Source organism: Molothrus ater, chromosome 5 (assembly GCF_012460135.2).
Source record: "Molothrus ater isolate BHLD 08-10-18 breed brown headed cowbird chromosome 5, BPBGC_Mater_1.1, whole genome shotgun sequence".
NCBI lineage: Eukaryota > Metazoa > Chordata > Aves > Passeriformes > Icteridae > Molothrus > Molothrus ater.
The window spans coordinates 56,212,594-56,235,494 of NC_050482.2; the positions used below are offsets into that span (position 1 = coordinate 56,212,594).

The window sequence follows — 22,901 nt, forward strand, 5'->3', positions numbered from 1 at the left end:
AAGGTAGGTACTGTCATGTTCAGTGTCAGCTCCATAAAAACATGTAGATGAAATTGTCTATTTCCAGGTAAAAAAACAGGGATGCTGTGTTTCATGGAGGTTCTGCACATCAAGATCTTACATATACTATCTGCAGTCTTGACACATGTAGATATATCTACATACATCTGGCCTTTTTGGTCCAGGGTTTCTTTCATCAAGAAATTGGTGACACAAGTATTGATTTTGCTTCTCTGATTCTATTGTATTTGACTGAAATTAATTCCAAATTATTTTAGATGTGTAATTTAAGTTAAAGAACAATGATAATTTACCTGGGAGCTTTCAAGCAGTCAGTAGCTTGTGCCAGCTGTATTTTCACTTTGTAATAGTATACATTTTTCTGATTTTATCAGCTCTCTGAGCACACTTTTATGAAGCCTTACTGTGCTGTAATCTTCTGTAAGCTACTTTCACTGCAATTTACTATACCTATGTTAATCCAGTCTATCTCTAATGACATAACAATACTAAAAAACAGCAACACTAATAATGGGTCTGCACTGTGTATATCATGTAATTTGAAAAGAGAAGCAATGAACATATGAGGCTAAATCCTCCTGTCATTATTCATTCAGCCATGGCCTTTCAATAGAACAAAATAATATGCAGGATTAAGGTGAGTGGAATTTTACCCTTTCTATATCCAGGCCTCCTGAGGATGCTGCATTTAATTCTATTTGATAATCTTCTCTTCTATTTGCCATTTCACACCAGCTGAAACTGCAGCTGCCTGTCAGGAATTGAGTTAGTCTGAGCTTCAGCTATCTCATAGGTAGCTTAGTGCACTAAAGCATAGGCTCCTCTGGAGAGTCCTTAGGGAGGAGAACTCATTTAGCAGAAAATTATAATTGGGGCTTCTGAGTGGTTCTGGAATCATCACTATATGTTTGGATAGAATGATGTATTTTCAAAGCCTCTGCAAGTGTGTAACCAAGCAGGGTGTGCTTTTACGGATGAAGTAAGCAACCAGAATGCCTTAATTCCTGGTCCTTTTAAACATGATTACTGGGAAAACTTGTGAGATGTATACTCTACCACTGAGGTGCAGCATGCTGGCAGTCTGAGGGGTCTGGGGAGGGTTGTTCCCCTTCTGTGCTGCAGAGGGATCTCCACTGGCTCCTTCACAGCAGTGTTGGGAAACGGGGCTGCTGTCTGTGTCGACGTGGCCTTTGAGCCACAGGCTCCCTCACAGCAACTGCAATTACCCCTGCAGCCACCACGGGACTGAAATAGAGTCCTGAGACTTGGGGAAAATGTGCTAGAAGGAATGAAGGTTTGCTGACCTTTTGTTTTGTTAAACTCAGGTTAGAACTGCAAAGATCAACACACTCGGGTGTATAGACTTTTTTTTGTCTTGTTTTGTTTTATAGAGGGGGAGGCATTGGTTGATATGGTGGAAAAGTCTGAGGCAAAGATTTGAGCTTGGATATTATCTGCAGTATCTTCTCTGTTGGAAGTTTCTTGTAAACCACAAAGATTATGATAGCCTGGTTCCATCAGATTTATCTGGTGTGTTGACAAATGCAACATGATTCTACACAAGACGTGGACTTTCCTATTGCTGCACATTTCTGTGGGAACTGAATTTTACTTATAGTATTCCCATTAAAACCCTGAGCACCCAACTGTTTCCTTGGGTCGAACTTTCATTTCTCATTTCCTTTGTCTAGTCTTTCCAACTAAAACATGTTCATTTTCACTGGTGGTAAGGCTCATAACAGTGTTCAGCATCATTTTAAGCATTAAGAGTACCTACAAATGTGAGAAACACAGCTGATATAATATAAATTGTAAAATTAATGTAATTCTACATTTTTATATAATTCTACTTAATAATGTATATTTATTATAATTTTAAATTATTAAAATTTTAATGTATTATTAATTTAATTTATTCTAATTAATAAATTATACCATAATCTTGGCATCTCTAGACTTGGTTGTCTTTACAAGAATATTAACTTTACAATGCTGCATCCAAGTATTTGAAAGATCCTATTGTGAGATTTACCCTTTTTCCTTAAAGGACAATGAAGAAAAAAATCTCCTCCCTGTTTTGAATTCTTTTTGTTTCAGAAGCACTATTCTGTTTATTGGGAAACAGTTGAAACTTCTTAATTGTCACAATCCTTAGCAAATCTGAGCATGCCTAGAGCTGGAAAAGAGTTAGTACAGGACCATAGGAGACAGGACCCTGCTTGTTATCTTTCTGAACTTTTGATTGTGGTGTCACGCTGCTCTGTAAGTTATTTCTCACTTGGATCTTGTAGTCATCTTATGCTCATGCTACAGGACTACAGGCCTCAATTTCTGCTGCTATCCCCCTGATACTCACTGGTCTCTCCAGGTGACAGCTACAGTGTTTTATAGTATTTTTTCACAACTGAAGAGGTTAAGGCTACAGTCACAGCAGGGGAGATGCAGGCTTCCTGATCAAAGCCCAGCTCAGTTCAGCTGTGTTGAAGGAACAGAACAACTGAATAAAAATGCATTTAATTACAGTACAAAGAATTACATGCATTTATATTTCAACAGAAGTACCTACTTTGGAATAAAACTTTACTTGGTCTACAGAGATTTTGTCCAGGATAAAATTGTTACTGGTAATAGGCCAGGCTTACTGGATAAAGTCAGGGCTTGAACTCAAGCACATCTTTCGTAACATGCTTCTTTTTTAAGATTAAGTTTATATGGCAATGGGTTCTTAAATTGTGGATTGTGTGCAGTAAAGACTGCAGCTAAACAAGGGGATGAGTACATGTTTACACTTGAACTAAAATGAGCACATTGATTTTAGGAAATCTGTACTATATAGCTCCCACTGGCTTGGACTTGGTTTGGTAAAGGGATTGATGCTCTGACCTGGTGCTTAGCCCTCCAGCTGGTTTTGATGGAAGAGTTTCTGTCCCTGCAGTAAATTGAACAGATGCTGCAATGCAAAACTATCTAAGTTTCAACAGCACTGGACTCTCTTCACATTACAGCAAATTAAAGGGAAAATCCTGAGAGCAGCTTTGGTACTGTGGGCCTCCCTGAAGAATGCAGAATTTCAAATTAGTACACAAATCTCACTCTAGCTGTCAGTGGCTGGGTGGGTAGGGAAGGAGGAAAATTGCAGGAGCTGGCTGCATTAAAGATATTTTTTCTTCCTGTCTGCAGGAAGATGTCCTGAGAAATAACATTTAATTGTTTGTGGAATTGTGGAGAAATCAGGAAAAATTTTTATTTTATGAAAAAAGCTTCTGTTGGAATTTTCCTGGAGTCTTGTTGCTGTATTAATGTTAAATATGAAATGGTTTTGGTTCAGGAAAGGTTCAAAAGAATTTTTGCAGGAGTCTTACAAGATCTTACCATGATTTGGCAAGATGTCTTGCCAATTCACCCACATCTCTTGGAGCCTCTGGAAGTCCTGGTGCTTTTGTGCTGTTGTTTGGGCTTTTTTTTTTTTTTTTTTTTTTTTTTTTTTTTTTTTTTTTGAGAGAGAGAGAGAAGAGAGGGCAGGTAGGCCCTCAGGGCTCTGAATTGGAAAAAAATTAAAATTTCACAATATGAAGTCCTCTGTGAAGCTGAATCAGCCTTTGCCTCTGAAGTGGTGCCATGGTGTGTTCCACAGAGCAGAGAGGACTGCCCATGTGGATTTGAGCCACGTCACTCCCCACAGCTGGTTTTGAGCTGCACTGAAGGATAAAGGGACTGTGAGTGGAGGGCACGGCCTCTTCTCTTTGTCCTGCACTACACAATCCCAAGCCTGCTGAGGCAGTCTTTGCAGAAGTCTATAGGCAAGAGTAGTCCTGCTGATAAATATGTACATGCTTCAGTGTTCTTGCACGTTCAGGACCTTGATTAGAACAGGAAAGGGAACTGATAGCTTACCACAGATCATGGGTATGACGGAAAGTACTTCAGCCTGAGGGCCCAAAGTGCTTTGAAGAAGAAATCAGAGCCAGCTGTAGATATTTTTGAGAAAAAAGTTCACTTTCAAACAAGAGATCAGAAAATGTCTTCTAAAACAACTCAAAAGCCTTCTCTCATCAGCTGAGTTACTAGAGCTCTGTTTGCTGTTTGTGCAGTCCAGAGCAGTTAATGACTATCCAGAATTTAAGATTTTAACTATGATAAGCCTAAAATACCAAAGACAGGACTTTCCTCTGAATTGCTTGACATTTTTTGTGTGCAAACCTGGTTGTTTAAGAGGATTGCATGTTAGAGCAGCAGCAATCACAATAATCTGTGAGATTCTTTTTCAAAGTAACTGAAATGCTAATGCTAAAATACAATGTCAAGTAATCTGCAGCAGATTATGAGCCAGAACTTGTACTAGCAAAAGTCACTGTTCTGAAGTCTCCAGTGGAGGAGCAAATGAGTTAAAATTTTCATCCTACTGAAGCCTAAACCTAGTGGATGGACAAAGAGCAATTTGATTTTTTTTCCCCCTTGATATTTCCCTTCTGGCTCCCTTATGCCCCCACTTCCTAAAACCCAACCATTTCAGAATGCCACTTTCATATCCTTGTGAACACAAGGACACATCACTGCCACTTTTAAAACTATTTTGGCAACAGAGTTATCAAACAGGTCTTCTAGAAGGTATCCTTCTCAGCTCTATGTGTCTACAGGTCCTTGTCATCTTCTCCCACCTGCTAAGGTATAATCCCAGAGCAGGTAGTAGGCACAACTTTGTGTTGTGTTTTCTCTTTTGCAGCTTTTAGAGGTGTACCTTATTAATTTTGAGAGAGACTGCTGTAACCAGTCTCCTGAATAATGAAGGCTATGAAGTTTTATCCAGCTCTTTATGCATCAAGTCCTTATTCACCTGTTTGAGATGTAACCTTCATCTTGGCAAAATATGCTTTTACTAAGATTGACTGAGTACCACAAAAGAAGGATCTACTCTGCTTTTCATGGTGATGGTAGTATTTTCCATCTCTTCGTTAATGTTTTCATCTTTCGCTCTCAGTGGTTATAATTCAAGCAGGAGAGAAAAAAATAAACATCTCCATTACTCTTCCTAGTAACTCCCTTCTCTCCTGCCACTTTCTAGCTGTTGAAGCATTTTTCTGAATGGAAAACCATTCATGAGACACTTAGGAGGCAAGAAGTTTATGAATTTGTAGATAGTAATTCTCAGTAAGGCGTTTTGAGCCTTACAAGCCTTATGACCCACTGTGTAAAATAATTACAGGTGTAAGGAAATGCCTTTGCATGAGTCTTCATCTCTTTTGACACCCTGGCAATGAAAGGGGAGGGACAGTTGGATGAAGCAGGTGACAAATTTTGGAGGAAGGTAACAGCCAGAGAGTAGCTGTCCTCAAGCATGGGTTGATGTCTGTCTTCAAAGTCTGGCACTAACTTACACCTTTTTTTTTTCCCCAGAATATACAAATTTAACCACTACTTCCACAAGGTTTCACACACTGTCTCACTGATGGTGGAGTACGATAAAACTGATTGTGATCTCACCAAAGCTATGGAATGAATGTCCCCTCTTAACTGTTACAGCAGCTGCTATGTAATTCCTTGTTGCCTCCAATTAGGAAAAAAAAGAAAAAAAATCCTCGTCCTCTAACATGCTGAATTTTCTTGCGCAAAACTTTATTATGGCTTATGGTGGACTTATGTTGGTTTTTTACTCTCATGTACAGGAACAAATAATTTAATTACTTCAGCTGCATGCTGCTACTTGACTTCTAGGAAACTTACATGCTGTATTTTCATGGAAAGAAGTAATACAGCATTGAGTATGCGGTGCAATGCATGTCTATTGCCAGTTAGTTTCAAAAGCTTCCCCTAAATATGTGTACAAATGCAGAATGGTTAATATATTGCTTTGAAGAGTTGGGCTTGCATGGTTCCTTTCTTCCTAATAGAAAGTATTTAAGTAAAGTTTGGATATATATATTTCAGGGTTCATAATGTAGGTGCTCCCAGCACAAATTCTGGCACATGCATTCCTTGTCTCCTTTCCAAAGGAGCCAGGTCTCTCCCAGTTCTTTGAAGTACAGTTCAGAAAAATAGATGAACTGAAGTTAAAAGGGTCAGGGTTTATGTGCCTCACTGGCCTCATGAAAGCCCTAATTGGAGAGACAGACAAAAATAGTTTAGTGTGATATTTTGAGAGGTGCTGCATTAATACAGTGAAAGACAGGCTCTGCTACAGTGGGCTTTTACTGCAAATGGACAGAAAGAAGAGGGACAGGAGGAAGGAAGGGAGATAGAAATGGAGAAGTAAAGCAATTGGTTCAAGTTTGCATAGGCTGTTGAGTGACTGCTGTGATTCCCAGCACTATCAATAGCTTGTGCTGCCTCCTGAGGCAGCAGTGGCCCCAATATACAGGTGTTCATTAATAGCAAACCAGGAAACCAAATAATTCTGCAGAGGCTGTTCTGTCTTTTCACAGCACTTTTGGAATGGTGCATATCTGTGGGAGAAGGTGTTCTGAAAGTGGGAGTACTGTTCTGCAGACACAATTCTATTTATGCTCTTGCCTGATATGCAGCTTTGTATGGACTTTCTATTCTGTAAAGAGATGCATCCTTTTTTAAAATAAACCTCTTTTATTATTAAGCATTATTATTATTTTATTGGAATAGTCCCCAAAGCTTTAAGGGCATTAGTGTGGAAGAACATTAGAAGCCAATTAACATGCTGCCCAAAGGTTTTTAGGCACAGCTGAAGTACTTTGGTAGATGAGAAAGCTGAAACACTGGAGGTGTGCCCCAGACTGGGCTGGCTCCACCTGCAGCCCAGGGTAGCTCTTCCTTATCTCTCTTACCCAGAGCAGGTTTACAGGCATGAATCTGGCTGTTACTGTCCACAATGGAAGAACCTGCTTAGTCATTACTTCTAATATTAAATTTTTCATGAAAATAATTTTTGGAATTGACATAGAGATTATGTTAGATTATTATAACTAGAGAAACATAATTACCGGTGGAAAATGTGGGGATCCACAAGGATCCCCTTTCTAAGATGTGTCCCTTAGCAAGGAAGACTCTGAAAAGACCCATCTGGAAATATTCAGCCTGGCATTGTAGATGATGTTCTTTATTTTATGTGATAATCCTGACTTACAGTTCAGGCTCTCTTTTGATAAATACAGTACTTTTGTATTCCCTCATGTATTCTATCTGTCCGGATCTTGGTAAAGGAAAAACACAACAAACTCACTAGAAGAGGGACAGCTGCTATGAATGATCTTTAGCTTTCAGTTGTATGTGACCCTCGGAGAATATATAAAAAGTGTGAGATTCCATCAAGGGCACCTCCCTTCCTGAGTGCCATACAGGTGTTATGGACTATAAATGTGTAGAGTTAGGCACATGTGTGGTGATTTCTGTAACACTCAGCAGCTGCAGCTAACATGACACTTATAATACATGGCAGAGAGCAAGTCACTAAGGCAGTGGAAGCATTTTCTTGCTTTAGCAAACTTATTTATTGCACTGTGGCTTTTTTAAAAGTTGAGATAGTTGATTTTTAGACAATTCCAGTGGACTTCTTCATGAAATATAAACTTTTTTCATTATTTATCCCATGATAAATTTTAGTATGATTCCATGAAATTGAACGAAAAGTCCAACCGAGAAATATTTTAAAAGAAACAAATGGGGTGGGGGGGGGGGTGGGGGGGAGGGAAGATTTGGCCTTACTTCCAAAAATCTTGGAGAAGAACGGCCCTTGGGTGGCTCTGCCCTGACGGTCACGAGGTGGCGCTCCAAGGCACCGTGTGGTCCCTCTGGGGACCTCCGCGGCACGGACGCGCCGTGGTGTATCCATGGAAGACTCGGGCATGGAATCCACCGCTGCACCTCAGCCGGGTCACACACACAAAAAAATAAGCGTCCGGATTCAAAATAGCAATAGCCCTAACCCCACCCGTAAGGGATTAAGGACGGGAATGCCCAAAGTAGAGGTGTAAACACGCGGAAAGCAAACAGCTTTGGCACCGTGCGGTAGTGGCTTAGTTTTATTGGAGAATAAGGACCGTGGTGTGGAGTTTTACTAAACACGCAGCTGGGCTGAGCAACTTTTCTTACGTTTCTTTCCCATCTCTTCAAGCTTAAAAATACTTAATAGTGCTACTTTCTGGGCAAGTGTATTGTACTGACATATATGTGTATTTAGGAGGAACTTGTCAAAAAGAGGCATCTAAGGCTATGACAAGGTGTATTTATCTTCCAGACGACAAGTGGAACTCATACACGACAGACAGACAGCCTCCCAGGGGAATTGGGAGTTGAAACTCCTAATTCCCCTGAAGTAAAGGGGAATTACTAAAGTAGCAAAGCATTTCAGCAGTGGGGTACCTGTGAAAGAAAGGTGTAAAGCAAAGAGGGGCGGCACGGCCGTAACAATAGTCTACCAGCTATTTCAGTCCTTTAAAGACAGTCTGAAAGAGTTTAGGGTCATGGGGCTTGCCTCGGAGGGGAGAAATATGTCATGTTTGGGTTTAAAAGTGAAGGATTTTCGCCTCCAAGGCTGTGGTGACAATGACACTCACATGTCCGTCTGCAGCGGAGATGATTTTGGGGAGAGCATCTCCCCGGCCAGGGCCAGGTCCGCAGGGATCCCTTGAGGAGCCGTGGTTGACCGGAGTGAAGGGCTTGGAGGAGCAAACCTAGGGCTGGAAAGGCGGAAAGGCGCACTAGCCTCCGCAGCAAAGCCCTTAAAACCCGGAGGAAGCCAGCGGCTGGTGATGACCCGTGGCAAGCGGGAGCGGAGTTAGCCGAAGCTAGGAGGTAGGCAGGGGAGAGGGGAAGGGGGTGGGGAAAAAAAAAAAAAGTTGTCTTTTAGCCTGAACCCGAGAAGGGTGAAATATCCCTGGCCGCCGTTGCCAAGGAGATGGGCAGTGTCCGCCGGCCTGTCTGTCCTCACAGCCGCGCCGTGGGGGGTGTCCGTCCGTCCGTCCGTCCGTCCGTCTGTCCGTCTGTCCGTGCATCCCCTGGCGGCGCCCGCAGCGCCGGCCCCAGCCGTGGGGGGGCGCAGCGCGGAGGGTGGCGATGCTGTGGGGTCGCTGCGGGTCCCTACGCGCTCCCTGTCGGGGCGGCAGCGGCAGCGAGCCGGGCCGCTCTGCCTCGGCGGGCAGCGCCGCACGCCCCGCCAGCAGGCACCGCCTGGGGCACGGACCGGCTCCCCGCCGCCCGAGAACCCCCTCCCCGGGGCGGCGGGGCGCGGGGGCAGCCGCGGGGGTGGCTCTGCCCCCGGCCCGCCCCGGCACCGGCACCGCCCCCGCCGCGGGAGCCCCGGCGAATCAGCGGGGCGCTGTCAGGGCGTCAGCGCCGGCGGCTCCGCGCGGCCGGCCCCGAGCGCGTCCCTTATCGCAGACAGGCACCGGGGATCGCATCATTATCATGGGCACTGTTTGCTTTTCGCGGCGCTGCTGTTTGCTTTTCGCTCTCGCCTGGGCCGGCAGGTTGGCGGGAGGCAGCGGGGGCGCAGGTAAGAAGAGGGGGCTCCGCCGCCGTGCTGCCTTCCCCAGGCGCGGGAGGCGCGGAGCCGCGGCCCCGGGGGGACCGTGTCTGTCCGCTTTCCTCTGCCCGCTGTAAGGTGTTCAGGGGGAGGTCACTTCTCGCTGCTCGTAGCGCCGAGGGTTTTGGAAGTTGCGGTGGGGAGGCGTTTTCTCGCGTGTTTGCCACAGCCGGAGCCGAGGGATTTCTGCAGGGAGAGATGGGGAAGAAAAAGTTACTTTTCTCGAGTGCCTACAAGATAAGTATGTGCTGAGCCCTGGAGACTCCGCAGAGCAAGCGTTGGCTGGGATATCTTAACAGGTTTTCCTTGTCTGCGCATTAACCCAAAGACCTGGTGTTTTAAACAGCGGCGCTCGTATCAGTTTAATAGCTCTAATTATACTTTGTCTTTGCTTCGGTGTTTCAAAAAAAAAAAAAAAACAACCAAAAATCGAACACCCCCCAGTCCTATCTGCTTTGGAATGTTGCAAGCCCGAAGTGATTTCTGAAAGAAATGCATGCAGGTTTTGAAGTTGCGCGATGAGAAATCTTTTAAGGTGAAGTACGAGCGGGGCCAGGCGTCGGGGGGAGGGAGGGGGAAGGGTGTGGAAAAAATCCCTGTTCCTCGGATAGAGGAGTTTAAATGTAACAAAATGAACGAAGTCAGCCTAGAAGTTCTTACAGTCCCACTAATGCAATGTGAGATGTGGAGCAGAGCAGGGGCTCATACTTGATTTTGCCCTTTCATTTGACTCATTGGCATTCACGCCTGACTCCCAGGCATCCTCTGGTTGCTGTGAAATGTCCCCCTTGGCTCAATGCAGTTTGAATTTTTGACGGCATTATAAAGAGTCCAGCTGTCACTTTTGCTGATCTTGATGGGAGATGGGTGCCGGTTTAATGACTCAAAAGTATGAACCAAAGCATTAAAAAAAAACGCAGAGAAAACCCCACAAAAACTTATTTTCTCTTTGTGCTTGACTGAATCTGTGCCTGATCTGAGCAACACCTAAGCTAATTCACGTAAATCATAGCTAGATTTGAATTGGCTCAGCGGTAAAAATAAACGAATGGACAAGAAAGAAAGCAACAGATTACAGCAGCTCTGCCTTAGTCCGGAAAATTACGACGCTCGGTGTTCTGTTTCCCTCTTTCCTAAAAAAAACGCCAAAAAAACCAAACAAAAAACCTCTACAACAATAACAATACCGAGTCCGGGGAATTCTCTCTCTGGTATTCCAGAGGTGCCCCGCGGGGCCGCCCCGGTCTGCACCTCTCAGAGAAGTTCTCTGCTGTGTGCCATGCTACAATGTCTGCTTATTCTCCCTTCTCTAAATAGCCCCCTCCTGCTCCCGGTGACTTTGAAGGATCCGTGTGTTATCACTGGAGATGGCCGAGTGAGCACTTCTGAAACAATTAGCGTTAGGATTTCAAGCTAACAATAAAATTGTTTTCACTTTAGTGCACCTTTTTGAGGATCTGTTAATCTAATTGGCATTAAACCAACTGCACATGCCTTTCGCTGGATGCCCGTCTGCCTCCCTCCGCAGCACCCCTGTCTCCTCGGTACTTCCTGACCATACAGCGGGGGCTGTGCTCTGTCCAGTTCCGCGGGTCCCTCTCCGGCTGCCTGCCCGTGTCCTCCCGGGAGCCCCAGATGTGGCTGTGGCGTGAGGCAGGGAGGAGCCCCCTGGGAGGTGCGGGATTGACGGCCCGGTCTGGCCCGGCCGCTGTGCCCGGGGCGCAGTGGCATCGCCGCCCCTGGCGTCGGGGGCTGTGGGTGCCGGTGTGCCCGGGGAGCGGCTGTGGGCAGTGCGGGGCCGGGGCAGCTTAGGCAGGGCTATAAGTGTTCCCATGTTCCCAGCACACCCCATCCCTGAATAGGTCGGAAGGTTTTTTTTTCCCCATGCTCGCTTCATTAACATTCCCACGACTACCAGATCTCCACTCTGTCTCATCCTCTTCCCTCCCCATCCTCTTTAAGTCTGGAGGAGAGAACGAATGCCCGTCACTAAAATGATTGTAAAGGCTTCCTACTCTGAAAACAAGAGAAGTGGTCTGAGTCCCCCTTTCAGAGTAGGGCATATCCATCCAGTAAGGCACCCACCCGAGCAAGGGCCAGGATGGCTGCTGGCACTTTTTTTCCCCTAAATGAGTTTAGTCCAAGTAGATGATGATATTGCATGTTGCTTTCCTCCACTCTACCTTACCGAGTTTCATATGGTCTTCCATTTATTTATTATTTTGCTTCTCAGTAAAATGTATTAATGTGGTTTAGCTGTTCAAATATTTCTTTTTCCCATTCCCCCACCAGCTTAGTTTATTTAAACTAGGGTCTATCTTTATGAATTAAGAAAATCTCTGTGCTAGAACATGCAAGGAGTCTTTTTTTCTCCTCTTATATGTAATTTAAGCATTCTCTTGTTTTACTAAGATGTGGGTCTCCAGTACCAGACTTAAACAGCAGAAGCTAATTTCTAGTGTCTAAGTACTTTATTCATAGTGCAGAAATGTGAGACCGAGTCCCTCCAGCTCCGTGGAGCAGTGCTTTTAAACGACTTGAAGAGAATATCACGTTGTCTAGTTTAGTTATTTATGCTAAGATGTTCTCATTTCCAGCATGACACTGGGAAGGCAGGCAGGCAAACAGCTTCAAGGGGAGTATCTATCCTTGGTGTTTTGTGGCTCTGGTCTCCCTTCTTATCTGTCCTCTTGGGGTTCCTTCTGTGCTTCCAGATGTTGACGAGTGTGCAGAAGCTACGGATGACTGTCACATCGACGCAATTTGTCAAAACACACCAAAATCCTACAAATGCATCTGCAAGCCGGGCTACAAAGGGGAAGGGAAGCAGTGTGAAGGTAAGGACAGATCGGCTCCTCTCCTGTCTCTTCTCCCCTCCCTTCTTTTATTTGTTTGCTCTTTGAAAGCTTTTGTAAATAGCTGAATTCCTGAAACGATTAATGCAGATTTACAGCTGCTTAACCTCAAATCTGGGTGTTTATTGGCAAGCATCCCCCTGCTGCTTTTGCTAATTGTCCGGCACTGCAAACGTTGTGCCCGCCAGCCTGCTCTTAAGAATAAAATTGAAAAGAGTGAGTGAGGGGATGGCGTTCTCTGGTAGCACCAGTTCCTCCTGGGCAGTGGTGAGCCCGCTGCCCCTGGGGCTGGAAGCGCGGCGGCCAAACACGTGGGTGCGGCCTGCGGATGGGATGGGATGGGCCGGGCCGGGCCGGGCCGGGCCCCTGGCCAGCCCCCCAGCAGAGAGCGGATGGAAAGGACTCGCCATTGTTTTCCCCAGACAAGTTACAGAAGGTATTTTTCTGTACCTACTCAGACAGGACGCTGGAGTTCGATTCTCTTTGACACTCTACATGAGTCATGATTGTATAGTTCTAGTCCTTGGAACATTATTTTAAAAGGAAGCATTTCAGACTATTGCACTTAAAGCACACGTGAAAAAACTTACTTTACTTCCCTATGTCCTCACATCAGTCTTGTAATTGAAAAAGACCTAGCAGGTTTTATTAGGCTCTATGTACACTCATATTTTGGATTTTACACACTTCATCTTGTCTGTTGAATCTCAGTGGAGAGATTCTCTGGTGAAAAGAACAAATAGTGTAATCACAGCAGAATGCCTTACAACTAAAAGATTGTTACTTTTTCCCACTTGTAGATACTTAGTAGGTATAATATTTTCCTTCCAAGTCTCTCATTCTACAGCAGAATGCAGCTTTTTAAAAAACATCTATCACCAGTCCATTAAAAAGATTGAAGACCTAGAAATTAATTTGGTCTACAAAAATTTGAAATCACGTATTATTCTCCAGGGACCTCCAAAATGTTTGTGGTTGTCACATTTTTCTGTCGTGGACTTAAATTGACAAATTCTGATTGTCCACCTTTTGGTGCTCTAGCATCTTTGAGCTGCTGTTCCTCTGGAAGCTGGATTTTCTTTCTTGCAAACAGGATAATCATTCAGCACCAGTTCTTTCTCTACTCATCCCTTCCAGGGAAAGAGCTACAGAACTCTGAGATAATGTACTCAAGGCCACAGCTGTGGAGCGGCCATTCTCAGCAATGGTACTTCTTGTATTGCTTTTCTACATTAAAAGTTTCTTTATGCTTTAACTATTCATATTTTAGTTGTTGAGTTCTGTTTAGTGGTAGATGTGGCTTATATTCATGCTTGTCTAATACACATATACCTCTGCCTGACTTGCCTTGGTTCACTTAAAAAAACCCCAAAAATCCCAAACTCAGTAAATAGTAAAAAGCAAGAGCAATCCTTTTAATGATGTACAGAATAATGGAACATCTGTGTCTGATATCAAACTAATATCTAATAGAATTTAGTGTCTGATAAGCCTGATAAGTAAACTGGGACAGACTGCAAAACTGCATGGATGTTCAGCATTAGTCAGGTAATATAAGCTGTCTAAACCAGGTGTTACTGTGCATGATATATAACATTTTTTCCTACAATATTATGTCAACAGTTCTAAAGATTTTGCATTGGTTCCATGTCTTAAATTGGTAATTAATACTAAATTTTGATAAAAGCAGAAAGCTTCAGAAAGAGTCAGTGGCAGGTCTAAGATCTGCCTCAGTCCTACTGTATATGGAAAGTGGGTTATTTTTCATCTTGAGGTTAGATATTCAAAACCTATGGAAATAAACAGACTGGCTTAATTGATTGGTATTTAGTATTTTGTCACAAGACTACCTCAGTGATCAGCTGTTAGAAGTTATCTTATAAGATAAAAGTGAGAAAGATGAAACCCACTGGATTGTTTTTGTTGTGCTAAAACTAAATCTGATTAATTAAATAATTCTTGTCTTGATTTTAAAGCCCAGTCTTTATAACTGGGCTTTTCAAAATAAGCCTTTTGATCAGTGAAACTAGTTACCTGTGAGAAAAAGTTTTTGTACAGATAATGAGCCTCTTTAACTAAGTTTGTAGCAATCTACCAGTGTTGCTTCATGTGTGAAGAACATTGAGTATATCATAACTAACTCACTTATAGCCCAGGCTCTCTCATGCAACCAGATTTTACTAAATGAGTAGAATTGCCATTCATGCGGCACAGTGAGCTTAAAGGCATGCTATCAAATTCATTCTGATAAATTTTAGTGAGCTGCCAGTTTAGGTTGTATTGACGCATTGCAATTAATTTAGCAAGGTGCATGTTTGTTTATTCTAAATGGTCGTCTTAAATATTGCTTTTGTTCACTGAAAATCCATTCTAGAGTAAAGGGTAGAGTATGGGAAGTAGCATTTTTTGGATGATTCTGAGGAGCACATATTTGTACAAACGTGTCCAGTATATCAATATATATTTGTGTACTCTTGTGTATTTATTTATAGTTTTTCTAAACAATGGAATCCTTAGATCAATGCAGTAAATGTGGAGCCCAGCCACTTTGCTCAGGTTTGCTGCTGTGAGCTGAAGGGTGGGGAAAAATGCATATGACACAAATATTCCTTTAAGGACAAGTGAAGAACTCTAGAAGCAATTGCATGGAAATGAAACATTTTCCTGACAGTCTATTAAGTTTCATCAGTAGGGAATTTCTTTCTGAAGTTTGATTTTCTCTCAAAATGTCTTTTGGCTTGGGTTTCTCCAGAGTTTGTGAAGATTAAGGATGACTTTTCAGTTCACAGATCTTTTTCTTCTTTTTTTTTTTTTTTTCTGGCTAGCTTTCTTGCCGGAACCAGTTGACCTGTTTCCACAGAGCACAGTTGTTTCTCCAGATAGAAGAGTTCCTCATTCTTCTTATATCCTGTCTTCTGCTTCACTCTGTAGATTTCAGTTGACCTTTTTTCTTTCTTTGAGGTATCTGTTATGCTTTGTAAAGCCTCATGGTCAGCATTGCCATGATATTTTCCCATATCATGTAATGGATCAATATCCCTTGAACGCAAATTCTCTAGCTGGCATTTTCATAGGACAGAATAATGTGTCGAACCCAGATAATCTTTAAAAAATAATTCTCTATTTCTAGTCAATATACAAAATCCATTTATTCACAATTAATTAATTTACTTGCCCTGCCACACCTGTTATTACCTAAGAAGTCTTCCCCGTTGTGATTTTAGTCAGGATCTGAAATGCAGTGGACTGGATTCAGCTGCAGGCATGATCTTTCATGATCCATAGGACTTTGTTCTTACCTTCTCAACATTGAATTTTGGCTTCCTCACTGGTTGATATCTCAACAAAATTGTGTTAAAGGGATGGAAATTCTGGAAAGTTCAAAAGGATCCCAGGTCCTGGGGTTCTTTATGCCTTGACAGAGCATTCCTCGTCTCCGATGCAATGTTGTGTGTTTGCAGTTGTAGGATATGCTGTCATTGAACTGTGTAGGAAGGGGTTTAGCTCTCAAACCCAGCTGTTTGAGGTTTTTACCCCATACTACTTCTCTGACTACTCCAAACTCTCACGCCATTAATGGTTAAAATACTCTGTATAGTTGTTGGTTGATGTTTACCTATACCCATTTTATATCCAGTTAGCGTTAAGTTTATTTTATAGGTTGATTTTTTTTCTTAGCCTACTTTTTATTCTCAGTGGGACTGTAATTTCAGTGAGTTGCAGTGGCTGTTGGTTTTTTCCTTTTGGATTATACTTTACATGTAGGACCCTTAAGACATGTTTATTGGGACCTGTTACTTCTGAATTGTTAAACTCTCCTCAGTGCTTTCCCATATTGACTGAGATTTTCCTCTTGGAGGATTTTTTTCAACTGTCTTTCATGGTATTATCAGACTTCTGCTTCAGTTCTTTTAATAATTTATCTCATACAGTTGTTACAATGTTTCTTGCAGTGTTTCTTGAACTTTTTGTGCAGAAGTGTTCACAATTTTCAGCTGGACTTTTTTTCTTTTTTTTTTTTAATTCTCCTGTGAAGCTTCATCATGTTGTTGATGGATTTCTTGCTGAGGGCAACATACACATACCATAGCAAAGTGTCCTGGTAGAGTATGCCCTGGGAGGGTGATTTTCAGATTTCTCCTCACTTTGGAAATTTGTGCTAGAGCAGCAGCAATTCTGCTTGACTGCTAAGTGAGTGGGATTGTGCAGTTCTAGAGATTTAAATCGGTCACATGTTCATGTATTTGTAGTCTTTTTCATAATGTAAATAATCATTCTAGATAAATAGGTAGGTGATAGTGATAATCTGCAATGAGGGCCTTTATTCTTGATTGCCCCAGTGGCAGCACCTCACTGGGTTTAACCATGGTACAATCTCAAAATAAACCATTCCTGCCTCAGTCACAGGTATATTCAGTCTCTGCATATGTCCATTTGGAAACACAGACCAATTGTCCCTTCTGAACAGTCATTATCATCTTCAGTAGTTTTGTGGATGTGAAACCAAGTTTCTACTTGCACATGTTTGTTAGATCTGTTTTTAATGGATTTTAAATAAATCTAAGCAATTGGAAAAACCTCTCTTCACTTTCATTTAAATAATAATGATTGACTCTCCAGGCTTGACTTAAAACTCCTCTTATAATTTTAATCTTGTTGACCTGTTTTATCTTTCATTTCCTTAAGAAGCTCATTCCTGGTTTCACTCATTGGGTTTTCATTTTATTATGGCCTTTGAAATACCTGTTGAGTTCTTCTCATGCTCTTCAAAAGTGAATCCAAATATTGTGACAGGGCTGCTCCGAATCAATCAATTTGGAAACACAGGACTTTCCAGACTTCTCATTTCCCAGCTCCCAGTCCAGTATCTCATACAAGAGCCTCCTTTTGTCTGCAGGGATAAGTAAGGCGCTTCTGGATGTCCTTTAAGTGGAACAATGATCCCATTTCTTTTAAGAGCTCCATGGTCTCCCATCAATCCACTCTCAGCAGTTCTTTCTTAAGTGAGTCATCTTCATCAATGATGTCCTGGGAGAGCTGGAATGCTACTGAGTGTCCTTTGGTTTCTGAAACTTGGGCATCTTGATGCTTGCACAACTCTAGTGAGCTTAGACTTGTTCTGTCTCTGCAGAATAACAGTAATGCCACTGAACAAGGCAGCTTAAGTGACTTCTTCCTGCTTCTTCCTGATTGATGATTCTTCCGATTGCAGTAGAAGGTGAATTAATATTTTCAAGGACTCCCTTGGTCTCCCTGAATGAAGTCTGCAGGGGATATTAGGTGCTGAAGCTGCTGTGCTTTCTGGGATTGCCATACCTTGACAGATGGTGCTCATATCTCGTGTTGAAGTTCACGTCACCCTCCCCTAAGGCCGTGCTCCAGATGACACCTGGTGCTCCAAGTCTGTGCTGCTAGATTTGTGAGACTGGCTTGCAGCAGCCTGTCTGAGCGCAGAGCAGCACACTCTGCCACCTCCAAATTTTATGGGGATTTCTATTCCAGGATCAAATCTTCCTTCCCAGTTTGATTCACACAAATTATGGCTTTACTCTGGATGAGCCTCTGTGCTGATTTCACTGAAAGCAGCTTTCACAATGAAGCTGCTTTCAAAAAATGAAGGAGAGAGAATATAAACTAGCTTCTTTGATTTGAGCTGGTAATTGCTTTTTTATTTTCACTTATTGGGTAGATTGATACATTTTATTTGGTTTAGGCAGATAAAAGTGTTCACAGAACTGAATTCTGAAGCCTTCTATATCTCTGCTTTTTTCTTTCTCCTTTTTTGTTTTAATTGTCTGGTACTATTTAATACTCAATTTTGACTTGTGAGTTTTCTAACTTGCATCAGGAGATGAATTTTCTTGGGAAATGGAGAAGTGGAGAAATAGCTTCAAGTAAGAAAGTACTCCTGAGAACATTCTGTATTAAATCAGAATTTTATTACAGCCTAAGTGAATTAACAGCTTATGATAACTTTTTTCTTTTTCCTCCTTCATGCTTCTTTCTGTTCAGTGAATAGGGCTTTTGTTTTGGTCCGAGTTGAGCCTTGATTTTATTTATTTATTTATTCAAATTGCTTTAGTTTCCCAACTTTGTTCAGTAGTTCATCCACTAAAACCAGAATATCCCTTAGCTGGGCTGACATGCCCTGTTTAACTGCTCCCAGGGCCATCCGTCCCCATGTGTCACGAACTCTATTGTTTTCTCCTCTCCCTTTTCTTCCCTACCCTGTCCTACCTCTTAGAGCTGCTTTTTGACAGCCCATAATGCTGCTTCAGTGAACAGCTCCCCCGGTGGTCCACTTTGGAAATCTTCCATTTTGACTTAGAAAAAGAACATTCACTCCAACTTTTTTTTTTCTCTCAGAATGCTTCTTGGATATAAATATCACTATATTTTGCATAAACAAATACCATTCCATATGAAATATGGGCCTCATTCTTCAACAGCATTACATGTAATTCTCAAATTGGAAAAAAGGAGGGTTTTTTCCAAGGACACTTCTCTAAATAGTTGATAAGCTCCCTGTCTGCTGGATGGTCTATGGGTACTCTGGGAACTTATTTATAAAATTTCATCAGGCCCAACAGTTGCTAAGATGCAGAGCCCAGGGTGGCCTCCTGGAGTGATATAAACTTGGTATTTAGAAGGAACTTCTTTCCACCCAGATACACAATGTAAATTAACTGCCAGGAAAATTATAATGAAATGAAGGAGCATAAATAAAGTGTACTAAGCTCAATAGGTCTGTCCTTTTTTTGTCTTCATTCATTTTACATCTGCCAGATACTACCCAGTTTTCCTTGTTTTCTCACCCATCACCTTTACTTCTGTTACAGTCCCCTTTCCTTGCAGTCTTCATTATGTTGTCTTGTGTACTCTCTTACTCAGCTGTCTTTTAGCCTTGTCATTTCTCTACTGCAAACCCCGCTTCTCTTTTGTTCTTTTCTCATCTATTTTCAATTATTTCATTTAGCTTTCCTTCCCCTGTCCTCTCAGTGGCTTGCTGCAGTTACAGCAGTGTTTTTCTGAGAGCCAGTGTCCCACAGCAAGACCACTGGGCCAGGAGAGCTGGCAGCTCTAAGTGCCCCTTGCTGGTCCTTTCCCTTGGGTTTTGTCTTTAAGTCAAAACAGCTCCTACCAGCTCTCTTTTCTTGCTTTTTCTCCCTTTTCTCCGCCTCTTTCCTGGCCCCTATCCACAGCTCAGAGCTCACCTGTTCCTCAGCACATTCCCTGCTGTTGCCACCCCCTGCAGAGCCATGGCTCTTCTCTCAGTGGCTAGCTGGAAAACATCTTAGCCTGGCTGATTGCCATCATTTGTTAGCTCCCCTTTGGTTATGGGCACTGTCTCCATGTGTGTCTTCACTGCCCTGCTGAAATACACATTCTTTGTTTGGAGGCTGATGGAAGACATGGCCAGGGACCCTCTGCTGGGATGATGGCAGAGGAGGAGTTAGGGAATGTGACCTCCTGCTGCTCCCTTCCTCAAAAAAGCTGCACTAATGCTGCTTCTGTCTCCTCTGCATTTGAGCCAGGTAGCATCCATGCTGGCAGGACACTGTGGAGTAATGGGAATGATAGATGGTGGATACCTGAGGATGGTGGGTACAGCCTCTGCACCCATGGTACCAGTCCCAGGCTGTTCTAGCCCAGGATAGCTGTGAGCCTTAAATGCAGGCCAGGTTTGGCCAACCTCAGGCAGTCCTGAGATGGAGGATGTATGGCAGGAATCTGTAGGGAAAACGTGCGTGGAGTCTGGTGGCAAAAGGAGTAGTACTCCCTCTGCACTGGTTTAGGAAGCTCCTTTTCCTTGATGTTGCTCTTTCTTTTGCACAAGGTGATTGATGTGGGGCTAGTCTGTGAAGAATATCACTGAAATAATACCCCCAAAATGCCCTGTAAGCATTTCTGCACTGAAAAGTTAATGAACTGGGATATAGAGGCTGAGACTCATGGCCAGGAGAAGGTGGTGATGAATAAAGTGAACAGATTTCCTAATCTGGTTTAGTTTCTGGAGCCATTGTGGTGTGAAACGACAGCATAAGATTGAAAAAAACATCTACCATGGAGGACGTTTTGGAAACTTCAGCTGCCTAAATTTCAGCAGATGCCTGTTGAGCTTTGGATTTATTATATTCTTGGAGGAGGGGAAGGGGCTAATGAATTTTTAGATGGGTAAATTTTTGGTAAATTTTCAGCTGTAATTTGACCATCTTATTCTGTCCTGAGAAATCTCTTGAAAGGTAACTCCCTGACACCTTATTAGAAACAAAATCTGACAGTATTAAATCTGTTGAAGCAGTTGAGGGAGATTTTTTTTTAAAACATAGCAAAGCAGTGATTTTTCCATATAATCCCTTTAGAAAAAAGCTAATTTCCTGGGGTTTTTTTCCTTAGTTTGTTTTAGCATATATATATTCGTTTTAATTTCAACTGAAAAAAATTACCTGCTCTAAAGCAGATACCTTGCAAGAAAAAATGTAGTTCATACATAAATGTTTGGCAGAGTTATAAGAAACTGAAGATAGGGTCTGACAGACCCCCTTGAAATTTCAAGACTTTTCTTCACATTTAAGATGCTGAGCAAAAGGAATACCCTTACAGTACAGTTGGAAGAATTTTTTTGTTCAAGTGCCATGAATCACCTGAGTGCTCAAGCCTGCGTTTAATCTTAAGAAACTGTTACCTTTTAAAGTAATTGTATTTAAGTGCTTTATTAAATTGAAGCTACTGCCTTTTTTTATGTTGTAGTCCTGCTTTTTTGGAGCCTGTAGAAGGTCGCAGTTTTTCTTTCAGTGACCAAGGAATTAAAAAAAATATATAGATAATTTAAAAAGGTGATTTAAGACCTTGATCTTGCACATGCTTCAGACCTAACTTAGTGAAGTTTGTTTGGTGCTGTAGGACCCATAGACAACTTATCAAATTCAAGACCATTCTTTCACAGCTATTGACAATGTTTTATAGTATAGCCATCAAAGAATCAGAAATATTAAATAGACAACTTTCAGATTGTTCTGATTCTTACAGTAAATATTTTAAGCAGATGAGCTGTTATCTCAGAGAATATAAAAGCCAAGTTTCATTTACTCTCTCAGAGTGAGGTTACTAAGCTTCATACTATCCTTCCCATGCCTTAATCTGCATGAACCACTGTCAGTCCTTACATTTAACATCATGCTCAGAGAGCACAGAAATTTAACTGAAAAACCAAGAGCAATGCATAATACCATTTTGGTGATTAGTAATGTTGTTGGAGAGAATGGTCCTGCTGCAGAAAGTGCTTCAGAGAAGGGCAACCTCTGCAGAAATAGGTATTTGTTGGACATATCATTGCTGAAAATACTACAGGACATTACTGCTGTGCACTCTAGTTCTTGCTGTTGTAAGAGGGAAACTGCACTGAAGTGCCTTTGTTCTGATTTCATTATCTAGAAGCAGAGGTCACATTCAGAACTTTCATTCTCCCTGTTATAGTGGAAAAAGGGATTGAAGTAAGTGGGGTATTTGCTTTGCTGAATAAGTAGGCTAGGTAATGCATATCTAAATTGTTTGGCAGCACATGAACAGAAGGAATTCAATATCTGACTTCATACTTCTAGAGATGTCAGTGTCTCTTCCAAGCAGAGTTTTGCCTTTATTCTTTTTGCACATTTCTGTTCGCAGAACTTTGTTGGGAAAGGATTCCATAAAACCTGTCACTTGGAGACATGCCAATGTTTTTCTCTAGCTATGAAGCACCAAAGTCCAACTTTATTTGGAAATTTCCATTTTTTCCTGATGCATTCCAACCTGTCTAAAGATGCATGCGATCAAAGCTCCTCTTTGCATCTCCTTCCCCCCCCCCCCCCCCCCCACTTTTCTCTTAAAGCAGCCCAATTCTTGCTTGCACAGTGGTGGAGTTCACCTGATCTTTAGTGCAGATATTGGTACAGCATGCTCTGCAGAGGCAGGTGCTCTGAACAGTTCACTCCTGCCCCTGATTGGGATTTTCCCCAGGGCTCTGCTGGTGGCTTTGTGTGCATGGGCAGACTGGGGAAAGGCATCCTCCTTTGGCTGTGCTGCAGACCCAACCCAAAGCCCTGAGGGAGGCTAACTGCATTATTTGGCTACTAGAGGGCAGATACAAGTGGAGCCCTCTGGCTTTTGCTTGGCTCGAATTCCTAAGGAAACTATTTTACCTCTATTCAGATGGGAGCGTGCAGACGTATTGAGAGCGCGAGAAACAAATGAGGGAAGGAGGGCTGCCAGGATTTCTCTGACCTGTGACTGTTTTGCTGTAAGAATGAGCCAGGGAATGGGTATAAAAGAGGAACAGACAACCTCAGCCTGTTGTTTGGAAATAAAAACCTGAATACTAAAATGCTTTGGTTGGATACAGTCTGATTCATTAAGTATAGAATGTTTCACTTTGTGAAAATGGCAACAGCTTATTCTGTATACACACAGTTTTACGTTTAAGGAGATTATGACTTGTGAATGGAAGAACTTTAATAATACAGTTTTCTCAAAATCTTAAACAGTGGAAACAACCT

The 22,901-nt window shown here is 42.4% G+C and overlaps 1 protein-coding gene across 1 annotated transcript in view; it reads left to right on the plus strand.

Annotated features, from left to right (window-relative positions):
• Positions 1 to 9,393: 9,393 nt before the first annotated feature.
• The window catches only part of SCUBE1 (signal peptide, CUB domain and EGF like domain containing 1), a 192,680-nt gene continuing 179,172 nt past the window's right edge, over positions 9,394 to 22,901 (plus strand). Inside the window, exons 1-2 of the mRNA XM_036404941.1 lie at positions 9,394 to 9,481; positions 12,226 to 12,348. Coding sequence (XP_036260834.1) covers positions 9,394 to 9,481; positions 12,226 to 12,348 — 211 coding nt within the window. The remainder of the gene's footprint in view (positions 9,482 to 12,225; positions 12,349 to 22,901) is intronic.